At 38.3% G+C, this 24,906-nt stretch overlaps 1 protein-coding gene across 2 annotated transcripts in view; it reads right to left on the bottom strand.

The window, feature by feature from the left end:
- Window positions 1–24,228, bottom strand: part of TESK2 (testis-specific kinase 2) — a 75,852-nt gene extending 51,624 nt beyond the window's left edge. Inside the window, exons 1-2 of one of the 2 annotated variants that reach the window (XM_009326598.1) lie at window positions 23,925–24,228; window positions 2,628–2,749 (exon numbers count right to left, since the gene is read on the bottom strand). In XM_009326598.1, coding sequence (XP_009324873.1) covers window positions 2,628–2,749; window positions 23,925–24,146 — 344 coding nt within the window. In that variant the 5' untranslated portion in view covers window positions 24,147–24,228. The remainder of the gene's footprint in view (window positions 1–2,627; window positions 2,750–23,924) is intronic. The other variant, XM_009326599.1, reaches the window with a different exon arrangement.
- Window positions 24,229–24,906: the final 678 nt, after the last annotated feature.

The following is a 24,906-nucleotide window of genomic DNA, read 5'->3' as shown; positions in this document are numbered from 1 at the left end:
CACATTGTTAGAAAACATTTTTCTAGTGACCTCTCAGCAATACTACTCCAGCTGCTCTTACTTGGCAACACAATGTTATCACCTCTCACCACTTTGCTGTAAAAGCAAATTATTATCAAATATTATTTTTAATGTGTTTCTAAAGTAGGAAATAGGTCCTAAACTAATTTTTACAACACTAGTAGAAGCACCAATGATTTATAGGTTTCTGAAACATAAATACAGATGTTTTCATGCATATGTGTGTACGTATACAGGTACATATAGACACATAGACGGGTAATATTTAAAAAGGGCAAAATCTTCTCCCAGATATAAAGGGACTGGAAACACTGCAGTACGTGATTTTAAACCAAAAATAAAACGACACAACTAACACACAAAACCACCAAGTTATCTGCTACAGAAAGAAAAATAATAGTTTTACTGTGTATTGTTATTGAATAAAAGAATAAATTAAAACTAAATACAGTTTTCTCATTTGCATTTTCTGTAGGAATATTCTTGCTCCCTGCAGCAAGGGTACTTACCTAATACATAAGAAAAAGGCAATATTTTTTACCAGAGAACCAACTCTCTTTGAAGAAGCCTCAAATCAAGCAATTCATAAAGCAAGTGTAGTTTATTCTTCAAAACAAATTATGCAGATAAGTCATTTCTATTTAAGTCATTTATTTCTTATGTATTCACTCATAACTGCTTAATTGAACACACAGAAAAAAAGATTTCTCTATCAATCCTGTGTAATAATTGGGAGACAAAATGGAATTCTTTTTCTGCTTCATGCATAAATCAATACATTATTGTTCTTTCTTCAGGACCATCTGTGCAACACCACTGACTTCAAATTATTCATAGGCTCTAAGGCCAGAGGGGACCAGCATATCATTGATATGATCTCTTAGACATCATAAGACATTTAAATTTCAGCAATTACTCAGAACTGAGCACAATAACTTTTGTTCTCAGCAACACCTGTGTAACCCCATTCAAGGGGGGGCAGGGTAACATTAAGCTGCAACTGAATGCTTTTTGCCTGTCAAACTATCCCTTTCCTACTTTCCCTCACCCCAGCCCAAATTAAATACTTTATTTTGAACAGAGCTGTAAAGCTAGATGTTTTTTAAAATAAGATTTACAAACCACACAAAGTTGATAAGAACCTGATGAAGTGTACTGACTTCATGATTCTGACAATGCCAATCCTATGAAGTTATTCTTTGCACAAACCTTACTAAAAAAGCAGCTGTATCAGTCCCCAGAATCATACACTGCTTATCTAAGGATCCTGAGGGAAAGGAAGTGGTGGATAGATATAAGAAACAATTAATGATCGAAACCTAAAAAGCCAGATATCTGACATCATTTAAAAAAAAAAAAACCCAACAAACAAACAAACAGAAGAGCCAGAGGAGTTGCTGGGAACTCACCTCACATTGGAGCAGAGAAAATAGACTAAGAATTCTAATTAGGGACAGATTACCACAACACTTGAATAAACATACTGTGATAAAACCAATACAGTTTACTATGAGTAAAAATTCTCTAAGTTCACAGGTTTTTGGGGTTTTAAGAAAAAAAAAAATAGAAGATAGGCATGAATTAATGGAAGGCTCCCTACAGATAGTCCAAACGCTTCTGATACGCCTCCTCAAAAATACTGAAGGAAACAAACAAGATAATATTGTTACATATCAGTTGATGAAGACTGAGCCAGGATTTCAAGGATCAGAAAAGCTGGCTATAAAGGATTTTAGGAATCAGTACTATGTCTGTACAATTTAACAGTCCGGTGAAGAAGAGGAAATTAACTTACTTAAAGTTCACTGTCTCCAAAACTTTTCAGAAAGAGCTATACTGCCTGAGATTATCAAAATGGATCCCAGCTGTGCAACAGCAGTTTAGGAGAACCAATTATTTGGTGCACTATCATCACACCTTTAAACTTCTTAATGTTATGGTTTCAGCTAATTATGTTAATTGCTTGTCACATCATCATAAAAGAGTAACCAAGACTGAAAAGATTCAAGGAATAACAAGATACACATTGAAACATTTTGCGTTTGCGTCCAGTAATCTATTGCCAAGCAAGAACTACCTTTTCCCTTTCAAGAACAGATGAATCAGATTAGTTCAACTCTAGCTTCTTTTCTTCAGTCCCTCTTATCTCACCTTGCAATATTACAATAAGAAAATGCTAAAAACTAGAAAACAGACCTAAAAATATGAGGAAGCTATGGCACTTAGCATTATTAATCTGCAAGATTAGTAACCACAGATTATTTGAATGGTGTTAAATTTGCAATAATTTAAATTCATTAAGAGAAGCCAAATTTCACTCTTCATATCATTTTACTGATTCATCAGAAATTTATAATATGAAAACATGTTTTTCTCTGAAATAAATTACTCATTACTGGTAAACTCCAGATACCAAAATCATGTGGATTTTCAATTTGCTCAAGTCTTTTCTTCCTCCTCCCCTCCTTCCGTTAAATTAAAAGCTGATCCTAACACATTCACAACAGATACAGCTATAATAAAAAATAAATAAATAAAAATTGGAAATAGGAAAGCTCTACTAAAGACAACCGATCTCTACACGATTCAGAAAAAAGCCAGTATACCTTAAGATGTTTGGATGTGAGAGTCTATTCATAAGTTGAACCTCTTTCAGCATGTTTGCTCTGTTGCTGTTCAGTGTGTTCATCTTCAAAGCCATTACCTGGTCTGAAGTTCTGTGCCTTACCTATAGGATACAAGCAAAAAATGGTAAGGATATGAAATGCAAGACTGAAAAAACAGTAATGTTATAGTACAACTTAGAGATCCTTCATGACAAACAACTTGATCTATACTCTGATTTCTGTAGTCTTTATTACACAGATGACTTTCTATATGCATACTACCCAAATGTGAAAAGGTATTTTGCTCTTCTCTTGCAACTGGTGATGACAGAAAGCTTATGAAGTCGGAAAAAAAAAAATTATCAACTTCTTAGTACAAGTGAAGGAAGCCACTTACTTGTCCAGGGAGAGAAAGTTTCCTACTCTGAGACCTATGAAACTCATCTTTGTTCCACCCATATCCCTCTTCTTTTCCCACTGCAGTGGTTGGTGTCATTGTTCCACTGAACGTGTTATGAGAGGACCTGCTGGTTGCAGCTACAGGGCAGAGTTCAGAGGTATTCAATGTTTACTTCTGAACCAAGACCACGAACCAGATTGTACATTCAGTGGACAGAAAGCATTCATACCAACCCTGCTGCAAAGCAGAGAGGTTACTGGACACAGTATTACCTAGCCTAGGATGTTCAGTAGTGGCTGCAGAGTGTCAGCATGAAAAAGAGGATTTCTCTAGCAACTGCGCAGAACCAGCACACCATTCAGAGTTACCTTCCCCAGTCAGAAATGCATCATTTCTAACTTGATACTCTCAAACTAGCCTATTTGTCATCAGCAAACAGACCAATGTTATGTAGATGTGTGCTACTGTCAGAAAGGAGTTGTCACGATAGTGCAAGACTTGCCAAGCCTTAGAATGCCCTTGCAGTTGGGCATTCCCACATGCATATCAGTAGTATTCATGGAAATTGCGTTCCCATTATTTTCTTCCTACATCAGTACCTGCAGCTCATAAACAGAAAATGTGTACTTCTCAAAGCACTGAACTACCACCGCAAACTCATTCATGTTTACGGAGATTAGAAAAAGTTTAGAAAAGTCTGTGATGCAAGAATTTAAGACTCTCATCAGCTTTCTAATTTAAAATAGAAATCTACATTATGATGTAGGTACTTACAAACTACCTATGTTTTAAACAATGGCAGCCTGCCTCCTTTTATTCCAGGAGACTCTGTTCACCTTTTCCAAGAAAAGGCTTCTTTAGCTGTGATACATGAGTTACAGAAAGAACAGCTGAACTCATGATAAGCAGATGCAACAAGAAAGCTGGGTATGTTTTTTGGAGGTGAGCCTCACTGGTAGGTCTGAGGCAGCAAGTGATACCCATTTTCGAGTTTTATTTGCACACCGTATCTTCCAGAACAAGGGGCATACTTCAGCTAAACATTCTCACCTAAACACAAAGCACCATGAATTCAGCACAGGGATGTACTAGGAGGAAAGGGTATCATGTTTCCGATGCGTGCCTGGCTTAACGCCTCCGAGTTGCCTATTCCCATCCTAGTTTGAAGTATAGGGTAGCACTGGAAACACCACAGTTAAGTGTGGTAAACAACATCGAGGGACTCAGTGAGTAGAAAAATAGCCCACAAATGCTTTTCCTCCTGCTTTCCCCCCTGCCCATGAGCTCCTCAGCTGCCTCACCCACAGTCACCCAGCAATGCCGGTGCAAGAAGGATCAGAGAAAGGAGGTGGAGAAGGATATAGAAACCAGCACTGAAAACCAACAGCAAGTTCATAAGCATGGGGCTCCTCATTTCAGTGGCAATACTGGCTTTAAAATAAAACTGGTCGAACTACAGCTTTAGTGCATTGTAAGATAATCTAGAATCCTTCTGCACATAACCTGTCTTGCCTGTTTGGCATGCTTATTGGTTTTAAGCGGGATCATTGCATGTTAGGTTGATGAGGTTTATTGTTACTTGTCAGGTTTCTTGTGTCGATTGTGTGCTTTCATTAATTTTTAATTACGCAGCTTTTGCATACCCAGCCAATTTGAATGAACAAGCTAAATTGGACATGTCAATGTCTATACAGACTTTTAAAAATCTATATTTTAGTTATACATTGGTTTTATTAGCAGTAATGCTTTGGCTGAGGAACAAAAAATTTTAAAAATGCTTTCATAGACTTAAGAAAGGAAGATTTGTTCCAACAATGCAAATTTAAATTAAGAAAAAAGGACAATTGGAAAGCTATGAATCTATATACACAGCAGCTAAATCGGCACACTTCCTCTGGGAGAAGGGTTAGGAATCTTGGGTGTTGTGGTGGAGTAATTTGGGATTTGCAGGGAATAGGAAAGAATTTGAACGAACTTAACTCCTACAGGAAGAGAGATGCTTTCAGCAGAACTTCCTCAGAAGTCAGCTTTCCACTAACACAGAAGCTTCAAGGTCTGCCAACAGGGAATGAACAGAGGTAGAAGGTGAGCAGGAACTCAGATGGAGTGTGGTCTTAAGCAGTATTTGCCTTCTCGTTAACTCTGCTAGCTACCTCTTAATTTCCTGCCCATTTCTATAATTCACTCAGTTCCATGCCAAAATTTCAAGTTGTTTTGCCTCAACTCTGAGGTAAAAGTAGAACCTATCATAGGACCTTCTTCCTTGTCCGCTCTTCTAGAGCTAGGGAAACCTCAGAAGAGAGGGTGGGTAAGTTTTTGGGGCACTGTGTCCTGCATGCTTCCTGGATTTGCAGGTCTGACGGGCAAGAGGAAGTGGTTAGCAACTGCTCCTCAGTACTGTCCACAGTATTAACTCCACATCCAGAGAAAATTGAGCTGCTTTTGCAAAGACAAAGTTTTTCATCCTCCATTTCAGAAGGATATTCTGGAGTCTTTTCAGTCTTGACAGACTGAACAAGGTTCAGTGGTGAGGTCTGGGGGTTTTTTGTTCATTTGTTTTATAAAATCATTTTCGCCATGCTTGGAAATAGCTCAGCTTTCTAGCATATATAGCATATTCTGTCCATATAACTTATCTCTAAACAGCACCCAACACTGCGCTATGCTTTGTTTCACTTAAAGGGACACTGTAAGGTAATGCCAGCAATTTTATTTGAACTTCTGTATATTGTTCTGATGTTGGAGGGTGTATTCCTGCCAAACCTGATAGAATAGCAAATCACCTAATCAAACCAAAGGAGAGGTGGGAAAACAAGGACTCTTCCTTTCTTGCTACCTACCCTTTAAGCAAGGAGGAAGAATCAGAACTGAAGGTGGGAGGGCATCTTCTCAAGAGGACAATACCCAGTATTACGAATAAAATCAAATACCAGTTTATATATTATGGAACACAATGCTAATCACTTGGAGGATACCTGAGGGTAATTGTGTTCTCTCCTCTGAAGCACCACCAGCAAACAGTATTTCCATGGCAAGAATGGACTGCCAACAGAGAACAGACAGGTCCTATCTTTAAGGTCTCAGTCAAGCTCCGGATCATCTACATAGAAGGAGCTGTCAGTTACACTACCCTCTGTGCCTGCTTACCTGTCAGTCATGCCCTAGACAAAATTTGGGTCTCTTTTGGCATCCCTTGCCAAAACCCTGCCAAACTGTTTAGTTTTAATTCTTCATCTCCTTTCAGGCCACCTCTGTGCAATGAAAGCATGGAAGTGATGTTTCAACCACCTGACCGCTCCAGAAGTAAAACTAGTCAGTATTTCCGAAACATTGCTGATCCAATTTAACATTTGTTTACAAGGCAGTTTGCCTCAGGCATATGCCTGTATACTCAACATAAGCAGGGATTCACTCATGCAATTCAAACCTTTCACTGATGCAACTAGCAGATTGCTGTAAAGCTATTAAAGCTGTTGACATTATTATTAATTAGCGTTCCTGGCATATCAGAGCAAGTAACCTTTCAGTGATGCCTGGATGATCATGTCTCTGCTTAGAAATATTCTGACAATCCTACAGCTGCTTTCCCATGCTGCTTCGCACTCGCTTCTGACTTCTCAGTCTGCTTACCTATGTGTCTCCATCTCCGAGGTCACAGTAACCAGATATTGCCTCCCTATTTTATTGCTGGCAGGCAGTTAAACTGTCCCTTTGCACTCTGATTCTTCTAGGATCAAAGTACTTTGTAAGTACGTTGACCTGGCTATGGCTAAGTGCATGGCCTGCCTGCTCACTGTCTCTCCAAACCATGTTCTGATCCTGGACCTTGCTGCTTCCTTTAGAAGAAGGTGAGAAGTAGGGGAAGTCATGGATCCAGGTAGAGAAATAGTAATATATTTGAATGAAATCTCACAATACTGATTGAGCAGGGCTCACATTCAAAAGAACTACTCGCTATATAAATGCTGTACCGAGTTCACACGAGGAATATCCTGCAAAAATTGGTGGTTTTGATTTTCAGCTTGCTGCTTAGCTACGAAATTCTTTATTATTAAAAAACCCTAAATATAATTTAAATATTTATTTATTTATTAAGTCATACAGATATGTCAGGGCTTTCTGAAAATCCAAACCTTTATATTACTTCCAGTTTTTGCCTGGACCGAAGAGGGAGGAGCATTTAAGGAATAGCTGAAATCTAGACTGATTTCGTCTTTCACAAGGCCTTTTTGACCTTTACTATTAACTGTGTGTTGGTGTCCTTGGAATGAGCATCTGAAGAACATTTCCCAATACTGATGTTATAAATCTGCCAGTACAACTTTCAGTTTTGCCCCTAGTTTTTCACTGCATTTTCATTATTTTCCAACTATATAACGATGATTTGGAAGTATTTTGTCACTGTTCTCTTCCAAAACTGCATTTAATTGCTTTCCAGTTTTTTCTTACCTTTCCTCTTCTGGTATCCAGCCTCAATGCTTAATTACACTTACAGATCTTATAGAGCCTACTACATAAAATCATGTTGCCTCTCTCATCTCTAGCACCCACGCTAATTCTTCCTTCATTCTTTTACACACCACAATCTTCATCTGGCCATTTCACCTTCACCTTTCCTGCCATGTGTCCAAAGTACCATTTTAAAAGCAGCCCTCTCTAGTCCAAGTGGATGACCTTCCCTGAGTTTGCTTCCTGTTTCTGAGCTCACTGTATTACCTACAAAAATGCTGCATATATTATTTTTACTTATACTGGCTCACCAACCTTACACTCACCAATTCAAATCTTTCCTCCACACTTAGCCTGCAGCCTTTATGTTAGTGACATAAACAGCAAAGATCAAATGACTTTTTATTTATCTATGCCACCTTCTATCAATCTCTTTTCTGTAACAGTCTAAGTGTCTTCATCTGATTTGCGAGTATTTTCTCTTGTGATGACAAGAGATGAAGACGTTACCTTAGTTACCTTTCTAGGCTGTTTGCACTAACTATGCTATATAGTATAACTCTATGTTTGATTGAAGAAAAAGCTCCCTTTAATTGAGAAGACAAACCTGTTCTTCAGCTCAGATCACACTGTTTGTAAAACTGGAATCTCAAATGTCTTTCTAAACGTTAAAATGTACCCACAGTCAGATACACATATTCATAGTAGTGATGCCTATATCAAGTCAAAAATCTCACATCACTAGGAAAATTTGAAGTGACAAATAGAACCTTAAAGAAATACATCAGTCCAGATAATATTAAGCTGCTACGTTGATGCTAGGGAGTCAGATTGGGTTGTAGTGGTTTTCAGAGTAGTAGTATATAATATCACTACACTCTAACTGCTTGTAGAAAAAGAGAAGCCTGCCAAGTGTAACAAAACTTTGCCAAACAAAACTAGTCAGTGTGTGTTACAAGAGCTTTAGCACAGGTTCAGAAGATGTACAGAAACTAGGCACAAAACAAAACCCGAAACCTTTTAAAAGCCTGACAGTAATTGTGACTCCACTAATTTCTATTACTAAAAACAGCTGTGAGAAATACACAGAAAAAGTTGGAGCCTTTACCATTTTCCCTTTAGTACAAAGGCTTGATATTGGTCATCAAAGAAAGATTCTACTTCGATAACTTTAGTAACTTCTAGCATCACCAATTCAGCAAAGTAGCAAGTTCAATTCCTACAGCATATTCCACACCTACAGTCAAACGAGTTCTCCAATTTTTTTGCCAAACTAAAGTGAATTTATAATTAGTGAGACAGCAATACCGTTGATACTTTGTAAATCCATTTGTGTGTGCCAAAACCTCCTCAATTTTTCTTTTGTATTTTGTTTTTCTTCATTGCCCACTGTAACGTAGAACCAGGGCCCAAAATACAGCATTCATTTATTTTAAACAAACCATTTATTGATAGGAATCTCTGTATATCTCTCTGCCGTTAACTTGATCTCAATCAAATCATAAAGGCAGAAAGAGACTACAGTCTTATTTTGAGAGAAAGCACAAATTAATCAGAGGACTATTGTTCCACAGTTTGAGATGAGAGATAAACAGGCACAGCCCGGGTGGGGAAGTTGACTGATTTTGTAGCCAGTTCAGCAGAACGTAGCCATATAAAATTCCCTTTGCAATCCAGGAGAAGGAATGTGGGCCCACCTCTTAAGTACCAGGCAAGAAAATGCAGAAGAGCATTGTTATACCACAACCTCAGTATATACCTCAGGTATGTACTTTATACCCGAGTCTAGTATCATAGTCTGGAAAGGAAAAGAAATACTGAGTTTGAAGTACAGAACTGGGAGCTTATTCTTCATTTTTAATGTTAGCTATCATCAGCTCACTGAACAGCCCTGGGCATGCTACTTCACTTACTTTCCTTCCCTCTTTAACTGTACCTATAAAATGAAGGTGATATTGCTATCTACCTGCCAAGGAAACCAGAAGTTTGACATCTGCAAATGACTATTGTAACATCCAAAGATAATACATAATGAGATACTGTATCTTGTGTCTTTATTTTCCTGTTTAATTTGTAATACTTATGGTTAAATATTTCCTGTGTTACTATGGGTTTATCCTGTATGAAAGATGATGGTATTTACATAATCTGCAGATGCTTTTGAAGCAAGAAACACTTCAGGCTGAGTTTTCCTGACATATATTGCACCTTCAGTCTTTCGCAGTATATTAACAGTTTGGTACTGAGCACACAGTCCCCGCCCACTGTACCAATGATGCCATCATTGCTATTCATCGGACACATTTGTTGGGTTTGTTTTCAAAATCTGTATGGGAACCCTGAGAGAAAGTTTTATTTTGGGCAGAAATAATTTCCTTACCTTTCCTTTATAAATCTTTCAAATAAATGTTACCATGCATGAGCAAGGAAGTCAATCTCACATTTCAGAACAGAGCCCGCTGGCATACAACTCTTGCTACTGTAATCACAGTTGCAGCACTAGGACTTGACCACAACCACAAATAAGAAGGGAGCAGGGAGTATAAAGGAGCTACATTTTCCTTACTTGAGGATACTTAAGTTTTTATAAATTGCTACATTTAATAACTTTCAGGCTACATCCAAAAACAAGATTTCTAAATAGTATCTTGTTATTTAAGCCTTCATGGAACTGCTCTTCATAAGAATTAAGTTCTCCTAGCATAAAAGTAGCCAATTAAATATACCATGCAATTTCTTATGTGTCTCCTCATTGTCAGTAAAGGCTACGGATTGGATTTGCAGGACTTAATTGCAGGCAGCTGATGTGAAAGTTACAAACTGTCATTAGTGACTCAGTGTTAGAGGTATTGTCAGCTACGGATTAGTTAACAAAGCAATGCTGTCTCAGTATCGATTCCTCCAGTGAATGTTTCATAGCTCTGTCCTCTCCTCAACCCCTAATCCAACAAGATCATCAAACAGAAGGCCCCACCCACGCAGAGCAGTGCCTGCTGCTGCCCAACACGAAGGGCCATGCAGCCGCCCCGAAGCGCTCTCAGGCACAGCAAGATCAGTCAGCAGCCGTGGCAACCCCCAGACACAGGAGACTCACGAGGAGAGGAGAAGGGAGTCCCTACAATTTGGGTATGGCATCAGCAGCTATCGGGAACAGGACATTTCGGATGACTTCCACACAGAATTCCCAACAACTGGAGAAGTAAAGAGTAACAGAAGCCATATCGTACAGGTTTTGGACTTCCTTTCTCTAATCATTACTAATAGCTATTAAGGGGGCTATGAGGAAGCATTCCCTATGGATCTGAGACTGTAAACAACATTTCTGTTACTGCCATCAATAACAATTTGCACTTTTTATTTTTAGATTTCATATTAGTCAGTAACACATGCACGTGTAACACACATTCTCCGGACACAGGCAGTGAAATCCATCACTGAAATATTTAACTTTCCCCCCTTCCCAATACCAGTAAATAAGTGTTCAGAGAGATGCATCACAATGGTCTTAAGTGATGCACTCTTGTTCTCTAGGCGCAGTCGTGTTAATACTGGACATATGCCAACACAGTTATTTGAAGAACAATAAATCAGCACCTGTCTCTCAGTATCAGCTATGAATGAGCTTACACAAATGTGCATGTTTGCCAGCTGGCAAAATGCAGAAAATCCCAGAGCTGCCAACCCAGCACATCTCCATCCAGAACAGAAAACTAAACAGATCGTTTAACTGTGCTTGAGAAATTATTATGGAAAACAAGACAAAAAGCCTACAAACATGTCTGTGCCAAGGGAATCTTGCCATCTGCTTTGCCCCTGGGAAACTGCACAATGATACTCAGATTGGCACAACTTTTCTTCCAGAAGAAAATCAAAGGCCCAAAGGACTCGGAAGTCACTGTACTAAACACAAAATCCAACCGGGGGGGTTATCTCTTACTGCAAGGTCCCACTTGTTACAGTATCAGAGCGCCTTCCTTATTGTTGACAGAATTTGCAAGCATTCTCGCTAGTTGTGAGGACAACAAAGGCTTACCTCAGACTTTCAACATATCAGCTGCTCGACAAGAGTTAGAAGAGGCCAAGTTTCCAAGCAGGTGCTAAGTACATTTCAAAATGGACAACTTTACATTATATTCATTTTTTTGACTGAGTATTCTTTTAGCATCAAATTTGTTTCAGTGATTTTTGTTCTGGCTTTCTACTAAAGAAACAAATCCTTCACTTTCAGGGTATAATGATAGTTCTGCCAGATTTTCCAAAGATTTCTTTCTTCAGCAGAGAAGCTAGCTGACCAAACCAGAGAAAGTGAAACACAGTGTAAGCAAAACTCTCTTTCCCCTGTTTGTTAATTTGCTTCACTCAGCATAGTTTTAGACTTTACTTGTAGTGATGCCAAGTAGGACTGCAGGAAACAGTATTATGGAAATACGATTTTGAAAATTTTCTTAAAATTTTTCAACACCACTACAAAAGGCAAGGCTTTCGTTAGATCTGCTACGTGGTGACAGCTTTTGAGTCACTCCCAGTGTTTCCTCAGCTGATGTTATAAGGTGATTATTACATGCATATCTTAAGACTTCTAGTCAGACAACAAATAAATAAAAATCAGGACTTATTTCAGATAACAAATGTGAACTAGCCCTCCATTCTACTTTGTATTTCAAAGCATTCTCAATTCTGCTAAATGTTAGAGTAAGAGTGCCCTGCAAGTCAGACAGGTAATTCTGAATTTTAATGATACGCACACATGAGTGAGGACAAAGTGAGTATTTTGCCCCAGTTGTGCAGTCCATAAAGAATAATAACACAGATGAGGTTTTTAATTCCTATATTAATGATCCATTGGAGTAAGGCCTATTTATTACTACTTCTCCCCACAGCCTATGCCCTATAAAAGCATTGGCTTTTTTATATATATATATATAGGCTAATTAAGTGACAAGGACTAAGATGACAGCAACTTGGCACCTCAATAACCAAAAAATCATTAGCAAGGAGAAGACAACTGTCTGGTTTAGTGGTTAGCATACAGATCATCTTAGCAGTTGGTAGAAGGGTTCCAAAAGGCTGATATTTCACGTCAGTGTGAGACAAATCAAACTTAGAAGACTTCTATTTTAACTAAGAAAGCACCAGCATCCTCAGGACTTATGCCTCATCTCAGTTCCAGAATGGTGCTTCTTCCTACTCCTGACAAGTATCAGAGTAGAAAGAGACCGATTAGAACCACCTAGCTGATATAACTCAAGAGCTTGAAATGAAGTTTCAAAGTCATTCTAGCCTTCTTGGCCAGTTTACATAATACACAGAGTGACTGTATTCCCAAGCATGTTATAATGCTGTAACTTCACATAAGAGACTTTAAGCCTCAAATATCTTGCTTCTGTCATCTTGAGCGAGGTGAAAGAGTTTCCTCCACTAGTCAAAAGGGGAAGATTTTCAGCTTAAAATTGAATCCCATTGAAATAAGAAATGACACCAAAAGGCACGTGTGGACAAGAAGATTTGCTGTCTGACTTTCTAACAGGCATCACATCACACAGGGAAGGCAGCGACAACTGCGATGGCTCTATCCCACTGTGACAGAATTAAAGAAGAAATTTAGAAGAGGAACAATACACCACACCTGGGCGAGAGAAGACACGCACTGCCCAAATGGGTGTCACTTCTCAGTCACAAGGTATATTCCCCATGCCTACAGGACCAAGTATTAGATCTGCATAACCGATACATAGAATAACCCACTTACTCATTCCCCACTCATTTTCCAACCTATGAGGACTTCTTCTGCCACTATATGTCATAAGCAGAGCCTGAAGTATCTTATTTTGCCTGATGTAGCAACCAATCTCAAGGAGAAAAAACCCAAACACTTCGGGGGGGGGGGAATTGTCTAGACCATTAGTTTCCAAAATTAGTGGCCTTAAACTGTTGGTAGCTCTAAGTTTCTCAACACCTTGCCAAGCTGAATAAAGAACATTCTAAAAAAACAGGATGGCTACAAATATCACCAATGAACCAACAAGAGGGAGAAGACAATTTCTGGTTGGCGAGGCTGCTCCCACAGCCATTTAATTTTTAAAAATAAGCACAATTCTTATTACAGCTTCTAGCCATTGGGCCTTATTATGCCTTTTTTCACTACACTAAAGAGTACCTTCAAACAACTGTTTTCTAATTATAAAACCATTTATGCACTGCAATGACACCCATTTTTATATACCAAATTACGTTAAAACCAAAGTCATTCACAGAATCACTTTTCTAGTTATTAAACCAATTTTTATTGTTTATTTTTCCCCATGTGTTTACACCAAGTGTTATAGTTCTCCAGCTTTAGAAAAGTAAAATATCCAATGCTGAAAAAGTATTTAATACATACAACTAGACAGTTTCCTACAAATACTTCATAGGGTAACTAAAATAAAATACCTTTTAAGCCTATCAAATAGTCCCACAAATATCAAGGATACTGTGTGATCTCACCTCTAATGTTTTACAAAGTTTTTGAAGAACACCTACGTTTGTTCAGGCCCCTGATCAGGCTAATTCCAGAGGCAATCCAAGAGGATCCTTTCCTAGTGCAAACCTTACACTAAATGTTCAAAACAACACATTAGAAAATGAGAGAATTTTGAAACTGAAACAGTAAGGACAAAGAAAAAGCGCGAGATAGATTTGAGGTTTCCTGTGAAATTTCACATTACCAGCTGACTTCTACTTCAGTGCTGCCTTCAGAATATTTTTAACCTGAATACGAGAAATACTTCGTTATGAGTTATGCAGAAAGATATTTTTGTTGTACTTCAAATTTCTAAATCGACAGTGTTACTGTTTTGTTCCTTAAGACACAATGATAATCATTCTAAATAGAGAAGGTATGAGGAAAGCATATATAGATGATGGAAAGCAAATCTTCCAGATGCTTTCTCACTTCCTCGGCAGATTTTTACCATCCCTCTACCAGGAACTTCTGTCCTCCCAGCTCAACCAGATGAAGGGGCTGTTCATGCACGTCATCTTCACAGGAAGTCAGAGTAGCCTTATCTACTGCTGGAGGTTTTTCAGTCCAGTGTGGCTTCTGATGCAACCACTCCTCTCTTGCTCAATAAAATTGATTCTTCAGAGATACCTGGGAGTTAGTATCTTCCGCTGCAGTAGTCTCTACTACCAGCTTTAAGGAATAGGTTAACAAGATGTCCATGAAGAACAACAGCTAAAGATGCTTTTGCCCTGGGACAAAAGGATGAAGAGCAAGATGACATGAAGTGTTTTCCAACCCTATGCTTTTGACTCCATAAATCTATAAAGCAAAGAAAAACACATAAAGATGTACAGTGTGGTAGGAAGGCCTAATCAGTAATAAAAATGCCAAAGCTTGACATAAGCAAAACTTGCAGAATGCAATTATGCCTACTGGGCAAGAATTAGTTTCCAGGAAAAAAAAAATAAGTGGAATTATCTCCAGTATACTACTGATGACAAGAGGAAAACTCTTGTTACTGCATTGTAAGTCTGGGGACATGATATAAGTTCACACAGGCACTGTGTTAACCAAGCTATGGTTCCAGCAACACTAAGTCTCATACACCACAGCTACCATAAAGAAAAACACCTACACACAATTAGTCTTCCTATCGTCCTCTACATGAAAAACACACAAACATTCTGCTCAGTTAAGTGATTTTATGGAGATACTAATGTCACCTTGAAGAATGTAATGTTGGCCTGAAGACTGGTGACAAAGCAATGAAACCGTTCAAAAGCAAAAGCCAGAGTCGTACTAAGAGCCAAATTCATCCCTTAGTTTGGTATTATATAACATATTTTCTTTATATATATTTGTATATATATAACATATATAACAAAGAAACCAACTTTTCCCTGTTGTCAGTGTTTATGTTGAGAGTTTTGAAATAATAATCAAAAGGGTATGTTAGGATTAAGAAAAGTTTGTCTCCAGTTGGAATGCCCACAACCTTGATTTATGCTGACATTTAACCCCTTCCCCCTTAAAAGAATTCATGGGTAAAGGTATTGGTTTGACAGTCCTGAAGACTGACATCCCATTTATGCAGCAAACAGGTGCATGCAGAGGAGACAGTAAGGACTTGCTTGGAGAGTCCTGGGAGTGTGTTGGGGCCTTGTCCTGCAGGAGGGAGCTCGATACCAGTTCTATTCTTGGCCATCCTGCAAAGACCGGCAATAATGCACAGACTCGCATTTAGATTTAAAACACATTGACAGTTCAAATATTGCCGTGCCTGTCTATCTGTCAAAACCCAAGTTAATAAAGATTCCAGTTGTGGAAAGTGCTGTCTGCAAACTCTGAGCCACTGGTTTCCAATACGTTCTCCAGTGGGATTTTGCCGAGCATGGGCTGAAAACCAAGCAGCAGCTCCCTTGCCTTGAATTCAGATTCTCTTGCCCTTTTTTCTGCACCTTTTCCATGTCCTTTTTGCAGCCATCGTCTCCTTTTAAGCTGAATTGGCATTCCCTTCTCTGCATGCTCATTTATAAAACTACTCAAATATCTCCCTCCCTCCTTCCACACATTCACAGACATTTTACTCTTGGAAGAAGGCCTCCGTTGACATGATATATCACTAAATGCCACAGGAAAACTGAACCCTCTGTCAGTAATGAGTTGCTAGTAGAGTCAATAAGCAAATAGACAGGACCAGCTGTAGAAACAACTGAAACTGGGAAGTTCCAGCTATAAAAGGATAGTTTAAAAAAATTATAATAATAAAATATGGCCTGGATACACCAAAGGTGGTTCTAGAATCTTCTATAATGGAAGATTAAAGGACAGGTTGAAAATAGCTGCCAAGAACAGATCACATATACTTAAGCCTGGCTCAGCTAAGGATACTGTAGTAGTTCTCATAACATCCCTTCCTAGCTTTACATTAATTTTAAAATTAGGTGATAAGATTTATCAAGCTAATTGTGTAAATGTTTTACAATAGCAATATACATACATGAACACACAGACTTCCATAAGACATCTGACTTTGTGCCACAACCCACTACAACTAGATTAAAGACTGGCTAATGATAGCTCAAGATACAGTTGTATGTGACAAAGCAGCATAAGATAAGTCTTTTACTGCGCTTCCAGAGGAACTGAGCTAGGCCTCCTGTTACTCAATATTCTGCATTCACTTCCAGCTCACTGATGGAAGTTGCCACTCAGAAAAATTTGAAACTTCTAAGTTTGTAGCATTAGCCTGTTCACGTTATTTCACTAAGTAGTGAAGGCCACTTCATACCTTAGGTCCATCTGAGCAAAAATTAACATACATAAATGAAAAACTTCACTACAAACAAGGATTGAAGGCTACAGAACACGAGACCCACACCCATTAAACATAAGGTACTAATGTGCTACGATAACAACAACTGGTGTACGTTATAAAAGAGTATGACACAAAGCAAAAGGATAGTTTTTACATGTCGTTAAGAACAAAACTAAGGCATTCTGAGTAAAGATGTCCACTTTAAAAAGAGAAAAATGTTGGAGAAGATGTTGGAAAGACTTAAACTTACATTGCAAGAACTAGGTCATTCCCAGAGTGGGGGTGGGACAGGAAAGAGACAGAAATTGTGACTACTTAACACACCAAAAGGGTCAAAACCTAACTTGATAACATACATCAAGTTTTATAGGGAGGAAAGAAGAAGTACTAAAAAGACGCTGGCCCAGCCAAAACAATACAAAGAACAACTGGGTGGACTAACAGGTCCAGAGACTTCAAGTTAGGTACAAATTTACAACAGTGAGATTACACACTGAGCACTGGAATCCATGATACTGTCTTTGAGGTCTTCAGTTCAGAACTGAATTAAAAAACCAACAACAGGGGGGAGGGAGTATACATGTGTTGTATGTGGTATCAATATACGCTGTAGACAAAATACCAGTTACCGGTAAAATATAATTATCCTTGATTATGTGGCAGTGTGTGTGTAGATGACCTAATAACTCTTCCAAGCCTTAACTGTTTGAGAAGTCCATAATGCCTTTATTTTTAAACATATAGTTTAACCATGAGACATAATGGGCAAAGTATAACATGAAAATAGATAGTAATGACAACCAAAACAGATACTTTTTTTTTTGATCAAGTGACCTTCTCATAACTTTTGTGTCTGAAGTCCTATGAGTTAGTACCTCACTTACTCTTTTGTACAGTTCTTACTCTGCACTGTTTATTCTAGTTAGCAAGTTCTGTCAAACCTATGTCAGAGGCCAAAAGAAGAAAGTGACATCAAATATTTCTGCACTGGACTCCTCAAGGCCTGCAAAATCATAGACAAACACACAGAGATATGTTAATCAAACAGAATGGTAATCAAAATAGTCATAAGACACAAAAAAAAAAAAAAAAAGCTCTCAGTGAGTCATTTTGGGAAAGCCAGATCAGTAGTATCTCTCAGATCTACGACAGTCAGATGTTCCAGAGATCAAGCCCACCAGCATGACAATGTGCCTGAGAGACACAGTATCACAAATGACACAAAACATAAATGATACTAGATAGTGTACATTAGAGGTAACAGAACTACCAGTTTTATCCTAAGTACATTACAAGTATTTGACACGAAAGAATTATATACATGCTCTTTACACTACCCCTAAGCACAACTCCACACCAGCCCTGTTTCTCCTTTCACATTAGACAGCTGGATACTGCTTATCTTTAAGGCACCTTGAAGACATTAAATAAATACGAGAAACAGGATCCTAGCCTCAGGCACAAGGTATGTATTTAGACAGGCACACCTTCCCTGATCAGTCAGCACTTTTGAAACTCAGAGCACATAAATTTGACCATACAAAATACAGACTAATAACTAATCGATGAATTGAGGACCATCATTCCAGTGTATTCAAATAGGAGGCCTTACAGCATAAGCACACACAGCATGAATATCCTGAGGATACTGACCCATTTGCACCCATCCCCCTCTTGTTAAGTCAACCAAAAGTACGCTGCCCTCTCTTTGTATTCAGACTTGGCCTTGCACCTGGACAGTGCTAGTTTCACAGGCTATGGAGTCCATACATCACAGAATAGCACTAACATATTTCCAGCATTTGTTTCTCAAGGGTATCCATGTCATATCAGCACTAAGATTCATCGTATCTTGCTTTTCATATGGCTTTGAAGCATCTTATAAGACATCTTCATAAATAAGCCAGACAAATGTGATCTAGAAGGAACTACTATAAAGTAGCAATGTAAAACCATAATCAAAAGAGTAGCTAGTGCTTCACAGGTAAACTGGTAAGATTATCAGGTAGGACTCTGGAGGAATCTGCCTGAAGTCAAACCAGGGAGTGAAGGAGGGCCAAGCACTTCTGAGACAGGATTAGAATTCAAAGTGATCTTGAAAAATTAAGAAATGCTTACAATGGGGCAACACAAAAAAAAAAAAAAAAAAAGGAAAAAAGCAGCATTAATTAACCCAGTAGGGATTACTAGGTAATATCTGCTGCACAAGTGCAAAAATGGGAAAACTGTGTAGCCAGAAGTTCTGCAGAAAGGATCTCAAGTTATAGGGGACCATAAACTGAGTGCTTAGTGCTTGGTGTTGTCAGTAAGTATGCTGAAATGGGAGGGCTGATTTCCATCTCAAAATTTCTCTTTGGAGGCGCCCATGCTCAGCTGCTTAGTATTTCGGCTCTAAAAGGCAGTTTACTTTGCATTATGACTTATACAGGTTATAGCGAGGTGGGTGTCAGTCTCTTCTCCCAGGTAACAAGTGATAGGACAAGGGGAAATGGCCTCAAGTTGCGCCAGGGGAAGTTTAGATTGGATATTAGGAAAAATTTCTTCACTGAAAGGGTTGCCAAGCATTGGAAGAGGCTGCCCTGGGCAGTGGTTGAGTCACCTTCGCTGGAGGTATTTAAAAGAGGTGTAAATGTGGTGCTTAGGGATATGGTTTAGTGGTGGACTTGGCAGTGCTAGGTTAACGGTTGGACTTGATGATCTTAAAGGTCTTTTCCAACCTAAACGATTCTATGATATTCATAGGCTCGTCTTTGCCCATCCACCACTAAACAAATATTTCATTAACTGATTTTTTTTTTTTAAGGTATTATGCACCTTTTTCACTGCTCACATAAATAACCTTCCCAGGTATATGCTTAAGATACTCTAAGCAATATGTCAGTACAGTTTGTATTTCATAAAATGGAATTTTTTTCTTCGATGACTAATTTCAAATAGTAAATCTCTTGACTCCTGCAAGGTTAGAAGCACAGTTCCAAGTGGTCAAGACTGTGGCCTTGTTGACTTGAAGTCTGTCTTCAAATTTAATCTCTGCCTGTCCCAAAGATAATCTTTGGAAGGCTGCACTAGCTTTAGCAGTTTTGTCAGAGCATGTTCCCTGACAAATAGAAATTATTTTTCTCCTTGCTATACATATGTCAACTCTCTAGCTATTGGGGAAGGGGGAGCTTTCAACAGTTAAGTCCATCATTACAACAGCAGTGAGGTGTCCCTGCACTACAGAGCTAATCAGAGTGACCCAAACATAAATTGTTTTCCTCCTTTTGAATTATCTTCTGATAGTACTGCTAATTAGATGGCTAGGCATATTTAAAACAGTAGAAGAACTGTCTGCAGTGAAATAACTATTCTAGCATCCAGAACTTCCCAAGACAAAACCATGAATTCTTCCCCGGATGTCAAAAGACTTCACCATTCCTCAACAGTCAAAACCCTCAAATTCCCTAGTGACCACACCTGTAAAGCAACACGACCTTCCCAACATGCAAACACACGGGACACTGCACAATTCTATATTGGATCAATGATCCCTGTTTTCATGTATACATGAATAATAAACTGCAAAAAGTCCATTTTTAACATTCAGACAAAGTGTTGAAGTATTTCCAGTCTCTCTCAAAAGTTCAGCTACAGAATGCAGAGCCACAAGAACACCTGAAGGAATTTTACAGCAACTTGAATATTTAGTACTGGCTTTGAACCTGAAGGTATATTTGACTAGAAAAAGATCCTCGATTTTAGTCTGACTGCTGTTCCAACACACAAATTTTATAATGAATAGTATCTATTTCCAAATACGGTATTTAGTTTCAGTATGACGCTTATCTCCCCCATAATTACTTATAGCTCCATCAGCCCTTACTGGTCTTCCAAGCTAGGAATTTAAAGGTTTGGGATCATGGCTGGGCATTGTTCATTGACATAAACAGTCTTTGCCTAGCTCAATCTTAAAAGCAAACCTCAGTGTGCTGCACTTGCAGTTGAAAATTAGAACAGGCACTAGTCAGTCAGCTGCTTCAAACTAGATTGCTAATAGTTTGACAAAGTTTATTTTTTCTCAACTAGTTTCTATAATATTTAGTATTCAGGTGAACATGAATTGGAAGTGTTATAATGATGGCTAACAAAATCAAAATGCTAGTTTAATACTTTACGCTGAATAAACCACAAAGTTTAATTTGTGTATGAATAAAGGTGCACTAGAAATGCTAAAAAAATCATTCATAGCACATATGACCATTAATATATACATCTAAGCTGTAATATACTCCTATTCCCAAGTTAAGAGAAGGCAACTTCTATCTATTGTGATAGATTATATTTAAAAAGGAGTTTACACAGAAAAGGATGGAGGGGAAGAAATCACTGAAAACAATTGTCAGTTACATAGCAAAACAAAAATCCCAAACCCTCAAAACAGTCCAGGTGTTCTTTGCTAAATCACTTAAGTGAACACAACGTATGATACTCACAAAACAATAGACAAATACATAATTGAAAAAGCTCTGGTGACACGGGGTTTTTTGAGACACCTTTGCTCATTTAAAGGGAAGGCTTCATTGCTCTTGTAAAGTTACTTATGCAGTAAGTCTAGAACTATCCTGGATTTTTCTCAAGTTCAATCATTTAGCTGGGAGCCTGCAGATCAGACTGAACTGTAACTGTGTCAAACCATGAGGCTCTCCCTCCTGGAAGCACATCAAGGTTCTTGCATGAAATCTGATCATCAGCACAGTAGGATTAATGACAGAGGTGGTCAGGCTGATAAACTAGCAGAACAGAAACCTGCTTAAATGAGTATGGAACTGCATCTAAGATAAGGTCATAATGCATTCTCACGCCTTTGTGCCAAAACTGAAGCGAGACCCTGTTTAAAACTGATGCGAAAGAAAAAGCTTTATCACTCATTGTCTCCCTGCAGGAGGTCTGTGGTTGTTTCTGGGAAAACAGACACTAGATACTCAGACTACTACCATCGCTCTCTTACAGTAATGCCACTGATTGCAGACTGACACCATGGGATGTCCAGTTCAGCTTACTGAAAGGGGAATGGCAGGGGAAGGTTTTTAAAGAGTTAGCAGACTTCCTTATGCACAGGAAGGTAAATCGGATATCAAGGATTTCTCTCAATCAACATAAGTTCTCAAACAAATGTTCACCTGTGTATGCCACTACCTGAGTAAACCAAGTGCTCTCTTAAAATAAGATATTCTTAATAAATCAATTACTATGAATGCTGGAAATTTACCTTTACTTTTAGCCACTTTTTTCCCCCCACCTACTTTTGTTTCCTAACAATCAATAATACCATACCTTTCTGCTGGATATGCAAGCACCTTGCCTCAGGGCACTTCTCCATGATGTTCCTCACCAATGCACTGTAGAATATTATAGCTATTTCACCCAGTAAGTCTGTTCAGAGAGTATGTAGCTATTCGACTACAAAACTTTTTGAAGTCCCAACATAAATATGATTGGCAATACCACTATAGGAGAAATTCATCATCAGAGCACTGGAAAATCCAAGTATTAAAGAGGGCAAAATCCTGAGTTTACAGAATAGGAAAAGACACAATGTCTAATCAGCAACACTGAGATAAACTTAAGACAAAACTATTCCAAAACATGAATTCTGAAATTCACAGAAACAAACCAAGGTCTGTTATTCCCCAGTTACTTAGAGATGATTCAAGTCTATTGGTACCCTTATACACTTCACAGCAGCTTTACCATAAAAGCTGTAAAGATGAGTTCCAGTGGCACACAACTTTAAAAATCAGTTCATTTCACGTTAAGAAATGTCTGGATACAAAGACAGTTGCTACAAAATGCATTACAGAAGGTTTTCCAAACAGGAAAATAAGAAAAAACAAACAAACAAACAAAAACAAAAACAAAAACAAAACCTTGTTTTCAGTTGGTATACAGGCTGGCTTTATAAAGAGCTGACCTGTACCGAGTCTCCTACACAGCCCAAATAAAATTCTTCATGTCTGCCCATTTGAAAGAATTAAAAACTTGTGTTAGCGGAAATTAAATTTCATATTATCCAGCTAAACAGAAAAACTTCTGTGGAGTGACTTGCCTTTACACAAAAGGAGGGGTACATATGGAAATCTGAATGCCTTTGGGTATTAAAGCAACGTAAAAATAATTTTCATTTTCTAATTCACATAGCTATTCACAGCAATAAAGCTGGATAAGAGGGGTTTTTTGGTTTAACTTCTTAAAGAAAAGACCACATGAAGTGTCATGGAATGGACATGATATATTGTGAAATAAAGTTTTCTGGCATTTCACTGAAATAATTTGGAGGGTGACTTCATTTAAAGTCAGGAACTAGGACAGGAAACAAATTATTTTTGCAGTGCCTGAAAGCCTGGAAGTCAACTCAATGTCCTATTCCTCTACAATAAACCATACTACAACAGTCAGAACAGCAGAAATACCACCAGCACTATAAAACTGGGGTTGCCTGTATGATTTCACAAATTGCTTTACAAAGATCTTATCCACTTCCCAGATTCATAGCAGCAAGTCACTGACAACATCAGATTTTCTCATTCATACTATTTAGTTCAAACCAATCTCTGATTATTTGAGTTAAATGCGTGGCATAACAAGCAGCAAAGGAAAGAGAGGAGAGCAGCTAATTGTATTGTAACTTCAGTGCCATAAATTTTGTGGTTGCAAATTCAGTAATCGTGTAGATCTCCTAACACACGCATCTAGTGTTGGGAGGCAAAGACTACCAAAGGAATGAGTACAATCCCTCAAAACTAATAAACTAGCTAAATTAAAGACATTCACACTTATGAGAGAACCAATAGCCATTGATTGGGGTGTAATACACTACATGAATGCAGAGACCAAAAGATAAACCAATTTTTTTTAGCTTTTACTGTTTCTCCCAAATAGCCTCTGCAACTCCCCAAATAAATTACAAGTGATACAAAACAGCTGGAAGAGTGACAGAGGAAATATTTGAGACCTGCAAGTTCTTCATCACTCACTCATCCTGAGTAAAGCAAACATAAGAACAAACAGTTGACTTCAGTGAAAAGTACTTCTGCTGATACTCTTGTACATTCTCAGCACCAGACATGAAGCAATCAACATGAAGAGAGGAAAGAACTAAACACACACCTTGAACACCTCAGAGAAGAAACCAGAGCCAATTTTCTCACATGTGAAGTCATCAAGACGAGTAAGTCTGGAAAAGGCACTTATCAGGGCTCTGTATGAAGAGGTACAAACTCTTCCTATCTGGGATGCAGTCCCTTCTCCTCCAGTGCCACCATCAAAGTCTTCAGTGCGCTCCAAACGTGGTGGAAATCCTGCTATTGAATTCCGCTTACTTCGGTCCATTTTGAAAATAAGGTTTTATTTTGCCAAGGGAGGACTTCTCACATCTTAGGTAATTTGCTGTCTTCTCCACTCTTGTTGGATCCTAACATACAAGAAATAGAGATTGCCATTATTGTAAACATATCTAATAAGTTTGATAGGACTCCAACACAGTTTACACCAGTTTAAGGGGATAAGAAAAAAAAGCAGAAGATATCCAAGTTGGGGCACAAAAAAACAAAGGGAAAAAAAAAAAACACCACAACCAACCACACAGCATCATCGGTAAAGACAGACAATCTAATGAACTTTTCCTTTAGATTTATGCAAATACCCTATGCTCTGGCTATTATGAGATGAATAGGTTTAGAACTAAAAATTTAACTGGTAACAAACAACTTTCATTCCCTCTCCCCTGCCCCTTTCTTTTTTACTCAAGTTCTGGTTGCTAAAGCAAGCAACTAAGCAGGAGGAAACCCACAAAACATAACGTTCTATTCTACTTCAGTAGGAGCTGGTGACCAGTCTGCTGCTACTGCAAGAAACCATTTGACATTAGGGACTGAACAAGGGATCCCTAACTATAAAAAACAGATCAACTTTCAGCTGACATAAGGAAGATTATTAGCTGTCAATAACAGTAGCTGGAGCACCAAAACCTTTGTTTTTAAAGCTTCCACCTATGAGTGTTCCAAGATCAGTTCCTTAACTGGTAGGAACACAAGTTTGTATCCACTAAAGATGAGGCCCCCAAATTTATAAAAACATCAACAATCCTTCT

The sequence above is a fragment of the Pygoscelis adeliae genome, unplaced genomic scaffold (genome assembly GCF_000699105.1).
Source record: "Pygoscelis adeliae isolate BGI_AS28 unplaced genomic scaffold, ASM69910v1 Scaffold306, whole genome shotgun sequence".
Classification (NCBI taxonomy): Eukaryota; Metazoa; Chordata; class Aves; order Sphenisciformes; family Spheniscidae; genus Pygoscelis; species Pygoscelis adeliae.
The sequence above is the reverse complement of the archived record's forward strand: the minus strand, read 5'-3'. Positions and strand labels throughout refer to the sequence as shown.